The sequence below is a fragment of the Melanotaenia boesemani genome, chromosome 23, assembly GCF_017639745.1.
Source record: "Melanotaenia boesemani isolate fMelBoe1 chromosome 23, fMelBoe1.pri, whole genome shotgun sequence".
NCBI classification, from domain to species: domain Eukaryota; kingdom Metazoa; phylum Chordata; class Actinopteri; order Atheriniformes; family Melanotaeniidae; genus Melanotaenia; species Melanotaenia boesemani.
The window spans coordinates 13,518,871-13,540,623 of record NC_055704.1 but is presented as its reverse complement, the minus strand read 5'-3'; the positions used below and the strand labels follow the sequence as shown (position 1 = coordinate 13,540,623).

The 21,753-nt window shown below is 39.1% G+C and overlaps 1 protein-coding gene across 2 annotated transcripts in view; it reads right to left on the bottom strand.

Moving 5' to 3' along the window:
- Window positions 1-21,753, bottom strand: part of ano2b (anoctamin 2b) — a 68,671-nt gene that overhangs the window by 35,151 nt on the left and 11,767 nt on the right. Inside the window, exons 3-14 of one of the 2 annotated variants that reach the window (XM_041977944.1) lie at window positions 17,290-17,388; window positions 16,852-17,003; window positions 14,454-14,508; window positions 14,318-14,369; window positions 12,220-12,275; window positions 11,209-11,256; window positions 10,371-10,435; window positions 8,424-8,558; window positions 7,731-7,891; window positions 6,360-6,442; window positions 6,037-6,123; window positions 3,985-4,068 (exon numbers count right to left, since the gene is read on the bottom strand). In XM_041977944.1, coding sequence (XP_041833878.1) covers window positions 3,985-4,068; window positions 6,037-6,123; window positions 6,360-6,442; window positions 7,731-7,891; window positions 8,424-8,558; window positions 10,371-10,435; window positions 11,209-11,256; window positions 12,220-12,275; window positions 14,318-14,369; window positions 14,454-14,508; window positions 16,852-17,003; window positions 17,290-17,388 — 1,077 coding nt within the window. The remainder of the gene's footprint in view (window positions 1-3,984; window positions 4,069-6,036; window positions 6,124-6,359; window positions 6,443-7,730; window positions 7,892-8,423; window positions 8,559-10,370; window positions 10,436-11,208; window positions 11,257-12,219; window positions 12,276-14,317; window positions 14,370-14,453; window positions 14,509-16,851; window positions 17,004-17,289; window positions 17,389-21,753) is intronic. The other variant, XM_041977945.1, reaches the window with a different exon arrangement.

Here is a 21,753-nt window from a genome sequence, read left to right as displayed (position 1 = left end):
ACAGTTCTCATGACAGAGACCCAGTCACAAATATTACTTTTCTCTGTCACTAATTGTTCTGACTGAAAAGTATATATTTATGACATCTAAGCATTTGATTAAATAATCATAAAAGATGTTGTACAAGACATACACTCACCTGCCACTTTATCAGGACTGGGTTTGACCCCCTTTAGCCTTCAGATGTGCATTAATTCTTTGTGGTGTAGATTCAACAAGGCTTTGAAGACATTTAGATATTTCTGAGAGATTTTGCTCCATATTGACGGCAGTTGCGGCAAACTTGTCGACTGCACATCCACGATGAGAATCTTCCATTCCGTTGTCATGTTCACAAAACCAATTGGAGATGATTTTTGTGAGATTTTTGATTTCTGTGATGCGGGGCATTATCTTTCTGGAAGTAGTCATCAGAAGATGGTACACACACTGTCTCCAACATCTTGTTGAATCTTTGCCACCAAGACTTAGTGCAGTTCTGACGGCTAAAGGAGGTCCAACCCAGTACTAGGTATGTGCACCTATAGTTAAGTGGCTGGTGGGTGTATATTAATGGTGTGATATGTATCTAAATATTCCTTATGAGTGGAAAAGTCCAACACAGTCGGACACACTTTATGTGCTAAGGAGATTACAAGGGGTCCTTAAAGTTTTACACAGAAAGTGTTTGAATTTAGGTTGTGAAATGTATACTATCTAGTGTAAATGATATCGTGATTTAAATGTACTACACATTTTAATGTCTCAGGTAACAAATACAATGATTCAAGTGTGTATGAGAGGAAGAGTTCTGTGTCGCCATAGTGACGGTCACTAATCTTGCCCCTGGCGTCCTGCCCAGCATGCATCACTCCCACTCAGCCGCCCTCCCTCTGTTTTTCTCCATCCCTCCACTTCTTCTCTCTCCTACTCTTTTTGTATGTGTATGTTAGTATTATTTCTTTTGTCCTGTTTTTCAAGCTTCACACTTAAAAAAATAAATTAATTAATTTCTTCACATTTGACAATTTAAAAGCTGTGAGATGAAACAATGCTGCCAAAGTAGCAATGGAAAGTGGCAGTACAACCATTTTTTGTTGTCGTCTATATTTGGCTGTAATATCTTAGGAAAATTAATTACGTTCAATGGAAGCTGCTGATGAAAGTGTGTTGAATGAAAGTCATTTACTTATAGTTTCATACTTGTTGCTGTTATTTGTTCTTATTATTTTTAGGTCTATTCTTTTTTTTTGACCCCAGTATTTTCCAGTGTGGGGATCCTCCAGTCCGGATGCTATGCCTGCTCAGGCTCCTGCAGTGACCGTCCTGTTCTGGGAGGTGTGGGGAGCTGCCCTGCAGGGCGGTGGTCACAGTGTGGGCCCTGGCCAGCCCTGATCTGGATGGTTCCTGTGGTGGCGGCCTCTGTGTTCATGGTTGTGGTGGCTCCCACTGTGGATGGATCTCCGAGATATCACTTCCTCATAGCAGTGTCAGGGCAGATGTTCCAACATTAGGAACTCAAATTTTTGTTTTCGTGCAAAATAGGACTTGGTAGGGGGAGTATATGTGCTTTGTGTGTGTGTGTATGAGTGTGTAAGACAGTATGAATGATTAGATGTGTTTTTAATTTGGTTAGGTTATATACTTGGGTATGGAATTTGGAAAAATTGGTGCTTTTATTATGTAAAGTACTTTGTGCTGCTTTTTTGGTATGAAAAGTGTCACATGAAGTAGTTTGATTAGTTATTTTGTTTTTAGTTCTAGTTTTTTCTTCTTTTTTTTAATATATTTGAGTTTCTTATGTGTATAGTCCCTATGGTTTTATGGGGCTCAAATGGTGGGCTCCAGAGGTTCAGAGGATTTTTGAGGATCAAAACTTTGTTTTATGGTGAGGTTTAGAATAAGGTTTTTGAAAAAAGGTTAGGGCTAGGCACCTAACTGGGTTAGATACATACATCAATGGTGAATTCGGTCTATAAGAAATAGGATAAAACCCAGAAAGGACCTGTCACAGGACCTGAGAGATGCAAATGGATCTTCAGTTGATCAATTTACTATCCACTGAATCCTTATCAGAAATGATCTAATTAAAGAGTGGCAGTCAAGAAATCATTATTAAAGAAGAGAAACAAAGAGAAAAGGCTGAGGTATGCCAAATGACACAAGAACTGGACTGAAAATCAGAAGTAACAGGTTCAATGAAGATGAATCCTCAGAGCCCAGACCTCAGTATTAATGAAGCAGAATGCAACCTTGACAGGAAATTAATCAAAAGGGAGCAACATCCAAAGAAGAGCTCTGTAGTCCTTCAAATCCTTAAGAAAAGAAATTACAAGAAAGCTTGTCTTAAAAGAAAAAAATAGCTTTTTTTTTAATGATTCTGATCATCAGACACACCTGTTTCTGCTGATCCCATCTGAAAGTTTGTACTATAATGTACATGAAAAAAAGTATAAAACAACTGTTCACTGTCAGGTTGTCTGAGCAGACTGAAGCAAATAGCTTCATATGGGGATGGACTGGCATACTGGCCATTTTCCCTGGTGTGCTTACATGTTTTTTTGGCCTGAAACAGCTTATCTATTGATAAAATGATCCATAAAACTCAGTAGATCAACGGCTCAAGTAACACTAGGCTGGTCTGATCCAGTACTTCAAAATACTGGAGCAAGAAGTCGTGGTGTGAAAAAAAAAGCTGCCAAATGTCCACAGATGATTGATATTTGTCGCAACAGGACCTTCATCAGCTGTCCTGGATGATGATGATGATGATGATAATTAGCAGTGCACATGCTAGCTGATTACGAAGTTATGATGAGGTGATGATAACACATCAATAAAACAGCTGCTTTATTATCATGTTAGTTTGTCTCATTACATTTAAGAAATGAGTTTCTAGCTGGTTAACTGGTTGTGTTCACTGGTTGAACAACAGATCATAAATTTAGTTCTTTTATGTCTTCCTGAAATAAATCGTCTTATTGAAAGTGAGAACATGATTTTTCATTAACAACAGTGAGTCAGCAGCTTTCTGGTTAGATTTGTTAGCCTGTTTGTTGGTTGTGGGCTGGTCGGCTGCTTTAGGGTTAGAATGTGTTAGAAGCAGCTTCTGTTTAGGTGTTTATGGAAAATATACAGAAAGAAAACACTTTCTAAGATAGTTTACATTTCTGTCCATATGTTTGTCTCTTTATCAGGGAATCCAATAATTCTGGACTTGACTGCATCATTATGTTAAAAAACAAAAATCTCTTTTTAATCTTTAGTTGAACCTGGTTGAGATATCATCTCCAGAAGAGACAGTTTTTTACTGATAAATCCTTTCTCACGTTTTTTTGTGTCTTCTTTCTCCCTCAAACACAAAGAAGGATGAATGCTGACTTAATATTCATCACTGTAATGGAGGATAGATATTTATTTTATTGACAAATTACACTTTTTCAAGTATTTAACATGCCTATTCTCCTTAATTTCTGCTAACTCACTGCATGGCTTTAGTGGTTATAAGATGTTGCACGGTTGAGATTCAAAGATTTGTGGTGTGCATGATATTGGCTCTTTCATAAACAGAGCTGGTGGTAAAACAGGTGGATCAATTATTCCTGTAACAGATAACTGTACCACAGAGACATTCGTGTAAAACAGGAAGACAAACAAGCTTTAACAGGACATAAAATACCGGCATTGTTTATTCAAGGTCATGTTTTAACCAACCAGGAAAGTGGTGTGGTGTGAAAATTTTACTTTGCTGCTGTAACCATTAGATGTCTACATATCAAGGTTACAGTTAAAGAAAATAAATACGTGAGAAGTTGAAACTTTAGCAGCCCGAGGATGGGACAGGAAGAGAAGAACAGATAGACAGCTGCCTGCAGGAAAAGATGGGAAGAGGAGAAGAAAGGAAAATAGAAGTAAGGAGCAGAAGGGAAAGGAAAGGGGGAGGAGGATTATGAAGGAAACAGGGGAAAGAGGAGGACACGAAAGGGAGAGGAGAGGAGGAGTTACCGGTATTCCTGCAGCCATGGTAGACAGTAATGTTTGCCTCCATCTGTTGTTCCCTGCCACTGTCCCATCCTCCTGCTTCCCTGGCTGCAGGACAGAGGGACAGGTTTTACACGCACACACATCACACACATTTGTTTCTGTATCCAAACAGAGACACCGCTCATGTGCAGTTTTAACCCTTTAATGTCCTAGGGCAATAATAATAATAATAATAATAATTATTATACATATACATATATATATATATATATATATATATATATATATATATATATATATATATATATATATATATATACATATATATATATATATAGACACCCCAGTCATGTAGCCACACCCACCTTAAAAAAGGCCTTAAAAATATGTTTAACAATAATTCATGCACACACTCACAAAGTGACAACAATGTGAAAATGTGGTTCTGAAGAGATGAAAAAACAGAGACAGACCATTTAAAACCATCTTATAACATTGTTTCATTGAGGCTATATCATGGATGGCATAATAAAGCCTGCTAAAATATTCATCCATCTACTGATTTGTTTTAGGCAACAGATCTGGGAAGAAAACATCCTTCTCCCCAGCTTTTCCTAAGGGATTCCCAGGAATATAACATTTCTCCAGTGTGATCTGGGTCTTCATATTCCTGTTTCAAGAGACAGTTTGTGCCACCAGTTTGACCCTGCTTCACCTGTTTCTCCTACCTCATACTGCACCAACCTAATTTTTTTTTCCATGCAGGTGGATAGCTCAGGTAGAAGCAGCATTTTTGGGCTGAGCTTGGCCGCCAGGCATTTTCCAGCAACCTCCTCTCTGCAGGCCTGGCTCCTTGGGAATGTCCTGGTTTTCATTTTCAGGACAATGTGACTCTAGTGTCTCTCCATCAAGGTCTTTGAATCAGTCTTAGTTTGACCCCTTACCTGAGACCACTTTGCCCTCTACTGTTGGCAATGGGATGCTCAAACAACTCCACCCCATTAAAGCGGTAACTATAATGAAAGATTTTATCTTCCCACCTATTTGCATGAGTCACAAGTAGCACAACTGTACTGAAATAATAGAAATTCTGCGACAGAGTTATCTCCTTTCCTTTCATAAACATATGGATGGTCCAGTTTATCCTCTGAAGGCGATAACAAAGGAAGCAGTAAAGTTCTAGAGCTCTTCATGATCATGCATTACCTTTATGTTCATGTCAGGCTCAGGAGGCTTCCCTGCAGTCTGCACAAACTTTGCCATCTAATTATGTTCAACTCCTAATTATAGGACTGAGTGGAGCATATTCTTTAAAAAAAATACAAACAAGCACATTAAAATTGTAGAGAAAAAAATAAACAACAGCAAAACACCTGTACGGCAAAGCTGCCATGAAAGTGTAAGTTCCTGCCTCATCCAGCCAGTGGCAGGAAACCATCTGTCACCGCTGCATGTACGTGGGCTGCTAGGACTCAATGTGATTGACCCAGTTTACACAGTGAATCTAGATCATTCAGTGTCATTAGATTATAATGCTAATATGTGCCACACACACTGGAAACCAACCCATCTGTATGATCAAGGGCTAAGTGAGTCCAACTGTAAAAACAGAGTAAGATGGAATACTTTCTGAGGAATATTGTGTCTTTGCACTGAATAATCGAATCATTAAATTATCATAACTGCAAAGTATGATCGTTTGGTTTCATTAGAGTGCAGCTTCTTATAAACGTCATGCAAGTTGTTCCTTTCAAGAAGTCACAAAGTCTTCTTAAGGAGGAAGGAAATGGGTGCGGATGGTGCAGTTAGTGTTTCACCACAGATTTAAAGTGAGTTTTACGTCTGGGTACTTTTAGTCAAGAGCACTTATTGTAATACTTTTCTTACTTCCTGGCTGCGTTAAGGCAATAACATCTCTTGTGTTGGGTTAGACATGCAAAACTCCTCATTTAGTCAGGACTAAATTACATTGTTTCTTCTCTGCAACCATCACTTCAAAGGACATTTTTGCCTGCATGAATAAATGGCCCATGGGATTGTTTTTGGAAGGAGGAGAGTCTCATTTATTCCTACCTCATTTTTTTTCTTCTTTTTTTTCTTCTTCTCTTTCCTCTGTCTTTTCTGAAGGAGGATGGTCTCGTACCTTGGCCGAGGGTGTTCCTGAGGAAAAAAGAAATGTGCACCATGTGCTTTCTACAGGCATTTTTTAAACCTAGTTGGGGAAGTACATTTATAGATGTTTGTGTGATTTGATTTATGTCTTTAAAATAGCCACTTGATTTGGCTGCTGAAGCCTCATAACAGCCTCAGATGAAAATGGCATCACTGGCAGAGTTGATGTGTATATGTGTGCTCATGACTCATAAGTGAATTCTTTGAGTGATTTGAGGATATACCTCATCCTCCTCGATGCCCGTCAGGTCCCAGCTGAAACTTAGACTTATCTGTCGACGCTTCCAGTGTTCCAAGAAGAGCACCGCTACACAGTCACACAGAGAAAGAAAAGCTTTAATACTGTTTAAAATTAGAAAAAGTAATACTTTGCTATTAAATCCTACAGGAGATTAAATATCTTGCAAACGATAAGACATTAAATGTTAAAACATTTAATTATATGCGCTCAGGAATACTACAAAAACCCTTGAAAACAAATTTAAAACAAGATCCACAAACACTGTTGGCCAAAAGTACTGAAGTGATCTACCTGCAGTCCAGACATCCACCAAGGATATTAAGCATGTGAATTATTAATTAATTCATCCATTTTCTATGCCTCTTAGTCCAATTCAGGGTCAAGGTGCATTTAATTTATTTTATTTTAATTTATTTTATTTTAATTTAATTTAATTTAATTTAATTTAATTTAATTTAATTTAATTTAATTTAATTTAATTTAATTTAATTTAGAAAGTCAACCTAAATCATAAAGGAGGAATGGAAATCAATTGGTCTCAGCCCCTGTTTTTTATTAGTATATATTATTAGTATATAGTATATTAGTATATAGTATTAACTTCTGAGTATTCCCCAGCCCAGTGAAACCCATGCAACTGGCTGTCCATACATTTTAAAAGAATGTGAAATTGCTTAAGTGCCCATCGTAGGCTATGTTTAAATGATGGACAGGAGACAGAATGGGAACTAGAAGTGTGTCTTTGGGGTCCATTATCATTATCCTTGTTCACTGGTTCTCTTCTCTTAGAGCACTTCCAGTAAATACTAATCACAGCACACAAACACACCACAAGACCTGCTGATTTAGAAATGATGCAACTGTGTTTTCTAGCCAATATAAAGCTGCTTAGATCTTTTTCTTTGTGCTTTTTTCCTGTTTCTTTTTTCATAGCTTCTCCTTTAACAGATAAGAGCATGTCCTTTTGATGTATTGACTGCTAAACTGGATATGCCCCTGGTTTTAATTTAGTTAAAGGTTGAATAAACAACTCTTAATATTATCAAGGAAGGATGGGGGAAGTCAGATGGAGACAAGCACTTCCCAAATTTAGGGTGCAGCAGCCTGTTCATATATATAATGAATATTAATTTTACAAGTTTTACGTTTAATTATTAATATATTTCCTGGCTATGTTAACTTTTAATGATAAGCAATTTTGGTCTAAACGCTGTTCTAAGAATTTGTTCTATAAGTTTGACTTGAGATGAAGGAGGTCGTAAGAATTTAATGAGCAACTTCACATTCAGCCCACTTGCTCTCTCTCTCTCTCTCTCTCTCTCTCTCTCACACACACACACACACACACGCTCACCCCACAGAGACATGAAGATGGCGAAGAAGACGGTGGCCGGGTTATCAAAGAGGTGTGAAGCTCTGGCAGTGTTGCAGGCAGTGCTGAGATGCCAGAAGTCACAGGCTCCATCACACAGAGGACACATGGTGAAATTGAGACGCTCATCACACATTTCCAGACTGAGAGGGGAGAAGGAAGGGGAGAAAAACTAAAGTTACAAGGGAGGATAGATGTATCAGCATTAATTGTACGAGGAGTCATCAGCTGAGGCTGTGGTTTCTGTGCACAAAGGCTCATAGATTATTGTTACATTTAACTACAAGAAATGAATGGAACTTCTAACACACAGCTACCACACAAGCTTTTGTACTTTGACCCTATTCATAGTCGGTGTAGGCTGAATTCATGACACTCGCACACTCTCTCACACACACACACTGGCAGCCGTACCTTCTCTTTGCCTCCTACACATCCGTGACTAAAGCCAGATACAGCAGGTATCTGGGCAATCCCTGTCTAGTGTATGTGTGTGCATGTGTGTGTACACATGCACTAAAATGGGGGCGGAAAGAAATCCTAATTTTCAGCATTGTGATAATGTGAGTGTTTTATTAAGTCTATCCATTCCACTATCCATGTTTTACTTCTTTCACAACTCTATCTGATGAAGCAAATTTATATTTTTTTTAGTGGTTTGTCTGCTGCATGTACCTGGGTATGTTAGTATCCACTGTTGCCACCCCATAGCCAAACACAATGATGCCCACTATAGAGGCTGGTATGAGCAGCTGAGTGTAGACGCCAAGCCACGCAAAGTAGAGGCCGATTTTCTCCCCGAAGTATTTCCTGTAAGTTACAGTTGGATGTTACTATAATGGTCATAGTAGCAGATATTGAAGAATTACTACACACTTGTGTTTAAAAAAGTAAGAAAAGTAAGAAGGCTGTTAATTCAGTGTTTAGAGCTTTTAATTATTGTGCTGAACCTCTATGGGGAGCTTGTAAACTGTATAGTTTCACCAGAGAGTTGTGGGATTGTTGCTATTGGTTTTAATTCATTACAAGAAGTAGTTGTCCTAACTAAAAAACACTGAGGAGGAAAAAGCTATAGGAACAATTTTTGTAAAATCCACCATAATTGGAGGTCAAATTGCTCCTTCATGGATACATTTAATTGGATTCAAGGTGTTCAGCAGATCCTCTACAACTCTCACCTCAAGCCTTGAAAAGAAGTAGTAGAAAAAGTTGGAATGTAGAGCACATATGTCAAACTGGTCCAGCAAAGGGCCGTGTGGCTGCAGGTTTTTGTTCCAACCAAGCAGCAGCACACCAGATTTGACTGATTCAATCAACTGATCTCAGTCTTCAGACAGCTGATTGGTCAAACTGTGTGCTCTTGGCTGGCTGGAACAAAAACCTGCAGCCACACGGCCCTTTGCTGGACCAGTTTGACATGCCTGATGTAGAGGAAGAAAAAGCTAATAACAACCAAGTTATAAAGCATAGCATGAATGTCATATGTAGGGAAAATCAACATGAACTTTTCATCAGTTGAACTATTTCTGCATTGTCTTGGTCCATGGTCACTCAACCACAATAGGCTCACTATTAAAGATGGCTTCACACTGGAAACGTGGCATGTGTGTTACATGTGCTTTGCTGAACTGCTGCATTCTGGTCGAATGTTTGTATTCACACCAACAATCTTTCTGCTACAGCTCTGCTGCAGAGCATCATCTTTCTACATTATTGTTCCCAACTTATTATGCCTCTATTAATGGCCATAAATACACAGAGATTTGTGTACTCTATGATTGATATGACTTAAAAAGTGCCCAGCTGTAACTTCACATTCAGTTGCTGAGATTAACCGGAAATCTTGTATTATCATCATCAATCAGCATTGTAACAAGTAAGTCATATTAAGACTGTCTGGGATATGTTACTTCCACCATGAAACTGGAGTGAAAAGTACATTTTTGCTGATATGAAGTTAATACTTTGATCAAATGGTCAAAAACATGTTTATACTTGAATTTTGCTGAGAGCCTCTACCCTCGCCTTATGTGGTTAAAAAAAATAGGTACCACACAGCTGGTGCATGCTCCAGTCTGTTTACATAGCAGCCTATAAATGAAAACCATCGTGTTTCGTACAAGCAATCCTCCTTGTGTGGAGCTGGGTTAACGAGCTAAAATATGAAAGCAGAGTAGGTCATCCTAAACCATCCCCACTTCCTGTGCTTACAAACTGGGATAAGGACAATGGGCTTGTCAAGCAATAACCACAATCTGACTTAACTGTGCATGAAAGTGCACTACAGAGACACTTTGGTGTGTGAACAGGAGTGGCAGGAAACATCCCTAAAATAATTAGAAACCAAAAAAGACACAACAACCCTTATGCATCCATTAATTTGATCACTCTTCCATGGTAGCTGGACTAAAAGGAATCAATTACATGGATCATACTGGAACATACTGTAATTAATGATTCTAACTATTTCCATGTACAAGAGGTCAAATAAAAAGTAAAAATGACATGTACAGTGAAAAAAGAAATTGGCTTAATAACTCAAATTGTATGCTGAGCATATTAATTATTAAAAACACCCTTCAACTAGTGCTACCAGAGTTGGGCCAAATGTTGTCACATTACCTGACGAGATCAATGGGCTGGTACTTGTAGAAGGCTGAGTATCTGGCCCACTCTTCATGCAGAATCTAACAGCACACGCACACACAAACACAGAGAAAGATTTAGAATCAGTGTGGGTGTATGGTGTCCTGTTGTAAGTTGAAAATGATTCTCAGAGGCACAGCTGATCTGGAGGCAGCAAGAATCTGATTGGTCAAAAGAAATCTCAGAGGACGAAGCCATAGAGATGCAGTCTAAGTAACTTTATCCTGAAGAAGTGAAGCATGGTAAGAAAGGAGGACGACTGTTGTGAAGCCTGATAAAATAAGGAGACCATTAAATCGGTACTGCCACTCTTAAGAATAAAGGAACACAAAAGTGTTTATTAATGTAGATTGTTTTCAAAATTATGTTTATTATCAGTTTGCTTGCCTAAACTTGGAAAAACAGTTTTAGTTTAGCCGTCTTTTGGAATTTGTGTCAACCATCTTTTTTCTTCTCTCAGAGCAGATCTGCGTCTGATAAATGTTTACTGAACTTAAACTCCAATCTGTGCCAGTGTCAAACAGACGGGAGGATGTAAGGAAACAGAGCCATCATTGTTTAGAAAAATGAATGTTCCCTTGCCTTTGTCACAAGCTGTTAAAGTTCAAATGTCTTTAACTTCAGTTGAGGGAAAATTCAAACTGGCACCACCAGGTCACTTTTAAAGCACAAATGTTTGAGTATGGTGGTCAACTTTTGTATTTTCTTTTTTCAAGACAGACAGATGGAGAGGAGGAGGAGGAGGAGAAGTGAGAAAAGGAAGATTGAGCCAAAGACAAGGAGGGGAAGATACACATAAGAAGAGTTGTTGCACCTGTCTGTCGTTCCGCTCCTCAAGGTGTCCGATGACCTTGTAGTCACCCTAAGCAGCGAGAAGGTTAAAAACCATGAGAGTGTTGGCACATACACAGTGACAGACATTAAACTGACCTAAACTGACAACACATGTACCAATGAAACAGAACACTGTCCAAATACAGTTAAAAAAAACTCATGAGCAAGCTGCACCGTTTTACAAAAAACACTGAAAGATACTGAAGCAACACTTTCTTTTAGTTTAGTTTATTTTAATCACTTCAGTTTGCAGATTTTCATCCATGTTTGAGATATTTAACACATCATAAAGAAGCATCTCGAGATGTATATAAAATCAAACACGGTGTAGACAAAACTGATCATTAGGCATGTTCTCTCTTCTTATTGGGCTAGAAATGGTCAAATATAGTGGAGAAGAGAAGAAAGGGAGAAAAAGAATGGGCCTTACCCAAGGTAACCGAATCGCATCACTGAATGCACTGATTAAAAAGCTGGCATTGTGCTGAAATCTTATCTTTCAAAAAAATCTGACCAATATTTTTGTGAATCCATTTAAGTTAGATAATTATAATACTCCTAAATACATTCATTGAATTTGATTGTGCTTTACTGTGGATTTTATGAGTCAGAATACCAATAATAAAGTTATGTGTTTTAATACTGAAATTCATAGAAAAAAATAACTTGTTTGTTTTGTTGTTGTTTTGTTTTTTGTTTTGTTTTTGTTTTTTTGCATGCAGTGGATTAAATGTTTAACATTTAGTTATCAGGATTAGAAGTGGACTGATTTACGATTGTCAAGGCTACTGCTACAACTTCAGAGTAGAAACATCCACCTGAAGTTAGAATTCAGCCTCAGAGGCAACAGTATAACATGGCCTCTAAGCAAATAAATGCATGACGTCCATTCCACATCCTCTATAAATAGTAAGTTTCTACTGAGATTTAAACAAAAGAGTAATGTTAAAATAAACTGATGCCTTGTGGGACTTTCAAACATCACACTTACATCGTGAAGAGGAAAAGCTGCGTCATACGCGCCTTTAGCTATCAGTGTGCTGATGCCTGGAAAGACAAGAAAATGAGAAGAGACATAAGTTAACCCCGAGAGACCAGTTGGCCTTTATTTATGAATACTTTTGTATACTTGAGCATAATTAACTAACAAGTGAATGTTAAACCCAAAATTCAAACAGCTAGCAAGGTAAGGGCTCATTGGGTACTTAGATGGGTCAGTTATATTTTGTCAAATGTCTCTTTTGTTTGGCTAACTTTATTGTATATTAACTATTGTAAACAGAACAAATGAATGTAAGGGGCATATAAGAAACACAAATATAAAAAAAATAAATTTAAAAAAACATGGGGAAGCAAAGCTTTTAATAAGTAAGATCTGAAAAGTGAGAGAAATAATAATAATAAGAAGAAGAAGAAGAAGAAAAAGGAGAAGAGGAAGAAGAAGAAGCATGACGACAATGGAGGAGATCATGAAAATGCACTCTCAGAGAGAGAGACATAAAAATAAGAAGCACAGCTGATGGTCCATTCGGCCTTTAAATTCTTCTTCTTCTTTGTTTCTTTCACTGGTCGCACATGAACTATAATACGTAACACTGCTCCACAGTTTCTGGTGGTACTGCTCCGTTTCAAAACATCTATGTATTTACAAGTTCTCTGAAGATGCAATGAAATAACGTAATGCAATGTAATACAGCTAATGCAGAGGATGGAAAGCAGTCTGTCTGTATGGGTAAGAATATTTAGCTCTAAGCATATATGAGCCCTTACTTGAATGTAAGAAGAACCACTTTTTTTTTTTTTTTTATGAACTGGTAAAAGAAAACTTTACTGTCCCAATTTTTTGGGGAATGTGTTGCAAACTTTTTTTTTCCCCACTACCAGAATCTGCACAGTTGACTGTGCATTTTGATATTTTGCATCCTGCACCTTTTTTTTTTTTTTTTTTTTTCTGTGTCAGATACAGATGTGGTTAGGGGCTGTCTCTCTTTGAAAATTTAAAGTGATGGCCTGCCCAGTGAATGTCAAGATGGACAGTGACACATCAGATAACCTGGCATACAAAACTTCATCTATTAATTATCACTGCCTCAAAAGGGGTGTGGAACTAAGCAGTGATTAGCTGTGCTATTAATGAATGTCACGACCAACATGCGCACACACGCACACACACACATACAAAAACATGAATGCTCATTCATCTTGCCAGAAACAACTATGACTCCCAAAGGCTCCTGCTTCAATCTCAGTCTGACCCAGGAAGTATGACCCACTTGTAGAAAAGAAGCAGAGAAACAGTGTGTGTGTGTGTATCGTAGTGTTTCTGCTTTGAAAATGAAGGGGAAAGAGAAAGGAGAGGTCGGAAAGATAAAACTCTATTTTTTCTTCCCTTTTTCCCTGCAGTTCCATCAGTACCCGCTGGCTAAGATCATCTGCTGCGATGGGCCAGCCAACCAGACATATGGTGGCCACTGGAAATCAACTGGGAGTAGGCTTACTTCTACATGGTTCTGATAGGTCTCACAAATCTAAACAGTAAAGGGCATCCCAAATTCCTTGAAATTAATTCATAAAATCCCAGAGGAGGAATATTTTGTTGCATACAGTCAAACAGAAGCAGACCTAATTTTCAAGCACGAAGTTAAAATATCCTAATTATTTTAAGATATTTGCTCACAACAGTCATACACAGTTGACACTGATTCTAAAGTAATCCTGCACTTTGAATCTAAAAGGAACAGGTAATGAGCATAATCCATCTTTCTGGGAACAATCAGTGTACAGAAAGACACTTTTAATAAATCACAAGGCGGAAAAAAACTAAAGGTGCTGCAGGGCAGGAACTTCAAGTGAAATAAATCAGGGAAAAAGACACGGAAACAGCTAAAGACAGATGGAATAAGGTGACACGATAATTCAGCAAGGAAGAAAGATTCAGAGAGGAAATGTTGCTACAATTTCTGCTGGCTGCCAGCACAAGAGAACAGGGTCATCATTGAGAGCCTCCATGAAGCACATTGGATCAAAATGGGTCCTTCCGATGGTATTAAATCAGATCCTGAAGTAGCACACCTTTTGGTTTCTCTCACCTATAGTTTGACATGTTCGTACGCACACCGTCCGTCTCAGGATCTCATACACCTGTGGAAGATTTAAGATCATCAGTCTAGAAATAAAAAGAATTTTACACGGGACAACCACGTTTATATGTCAACAAATACTTACTATTCTGCCCCTTGTCGCGTTGTCAAAGAAAGTGTCTTTAGATGTGATGTTGTACCTGAAAGAAACACACCTAGTGAATAAAGCTAATGTGGGGGGTGTGGATTGATGACACAAAATAATGAAAGATTTTTATCTTACGTAGAAAACAGTATGATTGAATTTTCTCCTTCTGTGGATTTTCATGTGTTCTCAAAGCAGCTAAATGTAACAAGGTAAATTCTGGTGTATACAAGCAATAAAGCGCTGACATTGTTTAATTTGTATCTACTTTTCACTGTGTTAAACTATTAGTTAATTTGTTTTTCCAGTGTCCTACTATACAGTGCTGTATCTCAAAAGTCCCTAACAACAATTAACATTTTCCACCATATTTAGGGCAAATTCTGACTGGCAAACATAAGAAACTTTTCTTTTCATTGGTTATAAAGCAACACCACAGTTGTTTCCAACCTTAAAAGTCTGTGGTTCTCACTCGTTTTGATGGGACACAGATACTCATTAAGCTTATTCCTCAGGACCATCCTTGTCCTGCATCATCATAGGCCTGAGAAACAGCATTTCATCAGTTTGTTAAGAACTGACCGCAGTTCACTGGCAATCAGCTGCGGCTTGTCAACGGTCAGTTGCCACTGCACCACTCACCATCCCACAGCCAAAAAACCCTGAGATATTTACATATATATTTACAGTATGCCTTAAAAATGCCGGTGCATAAAGGGTTAACCAGTCTGTCTGAACTAAGTTTGCACTCTAAGACACCCCTGTCTTAGACTTTGAAGAATAAAATATATTAGTTTAAAATTTTTGTTCATTACATAGTGGAATGTGTTAAGAACATAAGAATGATCAATAGAAATCAAAATCGTTAACCCGTGGAGGTCTGGATTCAGAATCATACTCAAAATAAAAGTGGAAACATCAGATCACAGGCTGACCCAACTTCTGTGGAAATTTCATTCAAAATGGAGGTTCAGTAGTGTGTTTGGACTCCACATGCTTGTATGTCTCATTCCATTCCCTGCATGGAATGAGATCTGGATGTCCCAGTGGTGCTGGACTGGATTCGGGTCCGGTGAATGGGCAGTCCTGGTACCTAATGGCAGTCAGGGTACCTCTGGCTAGCAGATGGAAGTCTGTGTGTCCCTCCAAGGATATGCCTCCCCAGACCACCACTCACCCACAGCCAAACCGGTCATGCAGGAGGATGTTGCAGGCAGCAGAACGTTCTCCATGCAGTCTCCACACTCTCTCATATGTCACATGTGCTCAGTGTAAACCTGCTTTCATCTGTGAAGAGCACAGGGCACCAATGGAGAATCTACCAATCCTGATATCCTCTGGCTAATGCCAATCAGGCTGCACAGTGTTGGGCTGTGAGCACAGGACCCACTTGTGGACATCAGGCCCTCACATCACCCTCATGGATTCTGTTTCTGATGGTTGAGCAGAAATATGCACATTAGTAGCCTGCTGGAAGTCATTTTGTAGGGTTTTGGCAGTCCACCTGTTCCCCCTTGCACAAACTGGCAGATAATGGTACTGCTGCTAGGTTGTCGTCCTCCTATGGCCTCCTCCATGCCACATGGTATATAGCCCTGTCTGGTATCTCCTCCATGCTTTCGACACTGTGCTGGGAGACAAATCAAACCCTGCCACAGCATACATTGATGTACCATCCTGGATAAGCTGCACTACCTGAGCAACTTTTGTGGGTCACAGACAGCGCCTCAAGTTACTTTTAGTGGTAAAGGCATTGAAAAAATGCAACCGTGACCAAAAATCAGCCAGAAAGAGTGAAGACAGGAAAATGGTATGTGGCCACCACCTGCAGGACCAGGATAGGGTTGTTTTGCTAACTGCCTCACATTTCCACCTGTTGTCTTCTCCATTTGTACAACAGCAGGTGAAACTGATTCAGTCAGTGTTACTTCCTAACTGAACAGATTGATATCCCAGAAGTGTGATTGGCTTTGCGTTACATGCTAATGATTATGTGTTCCCTTTATTTATTTGAGTTGTGTATATTGTTACATTTAATATTTAATATAATACAGTAAATGTGCAAAAATAGAAGAGAAAAGGTCTCATGATTTGCAGACTTCAGTCAGTTATTTAGGACAAAAAAAAGGGCTGCGACTAAATGTTGAAATAACATCTGGCGCTCAGGGGGACACTCTTCCCTAAACTCTTCCTGATTTTCAAACATGACACCTGGAAAGTACAGGTCATAAAAATTGGGACATAACTGGCCTCAACAGCTACAAAACACTAAGCTTGACAGATACTGTGAAGAGCATGAAGTATGTACAGGGGATGTATGGACTGAATGTGTATGGAACAAGTGAGTAAGTAGTAAACTGACAGAAAGGAAGTGTATTTGTACATGTGTGCGCCTTACAGGTGAAGCTTGTCCCTGGAGAAGCAGTGTGACAGGAATTTGGTGCTTCCATGGTCCTGATGGAGTACTTTGGGCTGGAAGGGCTGGTTCAGTTTTCTCCACACTGTACTCATGCTGGACCCGAAACCGCTTTCTTCTTTGAGTTCATAACTCTGAAACAACCGAAAACATTAACAGGGATCTAACTGCACTTGTCAAACAGCAAAAGTAACTTATAGCTTTGAAGTTTCCAAAGACTCAGTGGATGATGTGTAATAAAATAGTACTTTATAAACATCAGTATAATACAGACTGAGTGGGCATACCCATCAGAACTCTGGTCTGTATCTACCTTGCTGAATTTGTCTTGTATAAGAACTAATTGCTCTAAACTTACACTTAACCTTGTCTTTACAGACCCAGAAACACTGATTATCAGGTGAAGTACTGAGATCATACCTTCTTGGTGGGGACTTTAATCTTGAGAAACTCAGCCTCTCTGCACAGTACAGGCCAAGGTGCATGGATCCGAGTGAAGCTGGGACCGTGGGTCTTTAACTGCAAAAGAAACATGAAGTAGGACTGACATTATATAATTCACATAACTAAATACAGAATAAAATGTTTAGGGAAAACGCTGATGAAAACTGCAAATACAGGTTTGATTCCTCTTAAATAACTGCACACATGCAATTTTTGGTTTCATGAAATAAATAACCAGATTGCTTGGCTGAAACTACCTGCTGCTAAAAAATGGCTTATCAGACCATCTGTCGGTACTGCTTTGCAATCCAAAGCAGCAGACTTTGTTTTAGTAGTAGGGACCTAAATACAGCTTGCATTTCACTTTAAACAATTGCTTTTCATCTGCTTTTTGGTCACATTAGACCTCCTGAGGGTCAACGCAGCTCTTGAGAATGCAACGGACTCTACTTTTTGTACTGTACAGTCATTTATGCTTCAAACTTGAGCCAGATACAACCAATCCTTATTGTCTTTCTGACCCACTCAGAGACTTTGGCGAAACAGTTTGGGCAGCAACATTCCTCTGGTATTTATGAAAGATAGATGCAGCCTCTGTCCCTAAAGCAAAGCCTGGAGCTTTTTCTGTCACAGCTATGTTGGTGCAGCCTGTTCCTGACACATTTTTATTTTGTTGTTGATAGAAATGATGCATCACAAAGAAGATTAAATCATTGTGTAGTTTGTGTTCTTTAATGAATAACATTCTAGTGGCCAGACAGTAATCATTATATTAATGTCAAGAAGTGGCAAAAGTTTGATAATTACTAATTTGAGATGAAGAGATATGTGATTGAATTTTCAGTGTTTAATAGAGATTTATTTAAAATAGAAACCACGGAGCATTTGTTGCATGCAGCAGTGAAAGTTTTTCCAAAATCTACGCAGCAGTTCTAATGGAACCGGTTTGCGGTGTGACTGAGCGTATAACCAGAAATGAAAGACAGCAGAGCCAGCAGGGGACAGCAGCCAGGTAACCTTAGCCTCCTCAGACCCCCACCAGCTTCTGTAAGAGCGGGGGAATGAAAAGAGAAAGAAGGCATGGCCAATGATGGAAACCTGAAACGATTCTCTTTCTCCTCTCTCGACTCCTACTCTCCTGAGATCTTTCACTCCTCCTCACCACCCTCCCCCTCCTCACGTACAGAACTGTACCTTCTGCTGTCGCTAGACACTGCTTCACTGACTGATTGACTGTCTGACTCAACAAACTGTCACTCTTGCTGCTCTTATATTTCATCACAGCCTCTCTTGCCCATATCCCCACAGTCCTTTGTCCCACCTGGGGATCTGGTGAACTTTATTCCTCTTTTAATAAATCGCATACGTTATAAATCGGCCACACAAATATATACAGTGCAGACTTCATTTCCAGAAAAGTTGGGAAATTTTTTGAGAAAACCACAACTTTGACACAAGACACAAATCTACCATTGTGTTATATTACACTTCTTTTTAAAGACACTTTTTAATCATTTGAGGACTGAGGATACTAATTGTTTAGCAAGAGGGATTTGGGTGTTTTCTTGATGAGTGCTGCTCAACAATCCATAGTTGTATGATTCTCCTCATAATCACAATGCATTTTCAAAAGGAAACAGATAGGGCCAATCAAATACATGCAATCTCTCTGTCAAGCCATAATGTCGGAAGTTCTTGCTGCTAAAGTAACTTTTCTCCTCAGAAAACATTTCTTCTTGATGGTAACATCTCATCCCAAAATTTCAATATACACCTCTGCATCCATGGAACTTTATGAATATTAAAAAGAGAATCCACAGAACACGCATAAGTGATAATAGTTTCTTTTTTTTTTATATATATCTCTGGCATTAACACCAGAGGAATTATAAGGGAGTGGTAGCCTAGTGGTTACAGAGGTGGGCTTGGGTCTGGAGAACCTGGGTCCCCAAGCTGGCAGCTAAGGTAAATCACTGTGGCTCCCTGAGCAAGGCCCTCAACCCCCAACTGCTCCCTGGGTGCTGGCATCTGGCAGCCCATTGCTCCTTAAATGAAGAGAAAGAATTTCCCAGCGTGGGATTAACACCTCATGAGTATTTTTTACACAGCTAATTATTCATTGTTGAATATGGCACAACAATTTATGTAGCACATGGCACATTTCACATTCACATTTTTTTTTATCTTTTCTTTATCTTTATCTTCTGTCTAGATTTTTTTTGTTTTGGTTTTTTTTTTTTTTTTTTTGTTTTTGTTTTTTTTCTTTATTTTATAATCTTTTATGACATTTAATGTGGACGGCAATATAAGAATTTCATTGTTCAGGGACACTTGTTTCCTTACTGTGCAAATGCCAATAAACACTTTTAATGTTAATAATTTTTCCCACAAAACCAGCTGAAACATGAATTTATATGACCACAAAACACCTGTCCACTGTCTTTCTATCCATCTGAGTTGAGCTGGTGTCCATAGACCTTTCTTGTTGTACAATTCAGGTTACACTTCTGAATGCAGCCTTGAGCTATGTTAAGTGCAAATGCCTTTTCAAGGTATTCCTGTGGCCATATTCAGCATGGTGACATGACAGTTTATCATGCAGTGGTGTCTGAGGACTCAAAGGTTAGACATCTTTAAACAGAGGTTTCTGGCCTTAGCTTGCATCTTTTTACAACATTCTACTCTGTAGATGTTTAAAAAAACAAAGGTTTTTGCAATCTTACATTCAGAAATATTTATTTTTTGGAAATTAATTCTTTTCTGGCAGACCTTGGCAAAAGGTAGTAAGCCTTGATCCATCTTTGCTTTTGAAGTCAAGGCCTTTGTCAAATGCTCCTTTTATACCCAATCCTGGTACCCTCACCCGTCACCAGTTGAAAGATTGAAATTTTCAGAAATGCTGATACTTACAAATTCAATAAATGTTGCTGACATTAAATGTGAGATTTGTTCATTTTTCTAAATACAATAAAGTTTTTGTGAAGCATTTTGGAATCAAACTAAGTTTTAAACTAATGAATAGTCACAGATTTAAGTTTTAATAGCATTTTATGCAATTTCCTAACTTTTCTGGAAAAAATGTACAAGGGCAGTTATATAAATGTAACTGAAACTAGTTGCAAACTAGTGTTTTAAACAATCAGTACCCAACAGCAACCAATTTTCTGTGCAAAGGTGAGAAGTGAGACAGGAGTTTGTTTTTAGTGGATACTGTTTGTCTGCCTCTGGCAGTAGGATTATGCAAAGATTACCAAGCCAATTTTCAAAAAGCTAGTTGCATAATATCTTTGATGACAAGTTACAGCTGACAAAATAAGATTTCAGCTTTTTTACCAGCAGAGCAAGGGGTGGCCCACCACCCATTTATCTCTGGCCACCCTACACAACCAACAGGGATGTCCATAGGCTACTCGTAGGCTAATAAAACTAAACTAAAACGTTGCACCTAGAAATATTTTTCGTACCCACTGAATAAAGCACAAATTGCTATACTGAATATTTAAGCAAAAAACAGCAGAAACAATAAAATGATTCATTAAAAGCAGTACTTTCCCAACATCCACCCTATCTGCTCCAACTTCCCTCCAAGCCCAAAGAACTGAAGGTTTGTGCTCTTAATTTAACAAACAGACAATAAGTAAGTAAATAAAGAACTTAGGGAAAGAGGACACATTAGTAGGAGGAAACAAAGTAGCCCAATTTCCACTGGCACCCTTTAGATTACCAGCACTGATGGCAGTCATTGTTAACCTGGGGCTTGACCAATGTAGCATGGAAGACACTGAAGTCCATCCATCCATTTTCTACTGTTTATCTGGGGTTGGGTCTCCAGGCAGCTGCCTAAGCAGGAAAGCCCAGGCTTCCCTCTCCCTGGCCACATTCGCCAGCATGTCCTGGGTCTTCCCCAGGGTCTCATCCCAGTGGTACGTGCCAAGAACACCTCACCAGGAAGGCGTCCAGGAGGCATCCTGAGCCAGAGCCACCTCATCTGGCTCCTCTCGAAGCAGAGCAGCAACGACTCTACTCTAAGCCCCTCCAAGATCACCACGCTTCTTACCCTATATCTAAAGCCGAGCTCGTTGACCCTGCAGAGAAAACTCATTTCTGCCACTTGTATCTGCAGTCTCGTTCTTTCAGTCACTACCAACAGCACGTGACCACAAGTGAGGGTAGGAATGTCGACCGACCGGTAAATCAAGAGCTTTTTGGCTCAGCTCCTGCTTCACCATGACAGGCCGATGCAGAGACAGCATCACTGCACGGCTGTACCAAGAAATTCTGTCCATAAAAGTTATAAACAGAATCTGAGACACAGGGCAGCCTTGGAGGAGTCCAGCCGTCACTGAATATGAATTTGATTTACTGTTGACAATGTGGACCAAGCCCTGGCACTGGTCGTACAGGGACCGGACAGCTCGTAAAGGGGGTCCGGCACTCCAT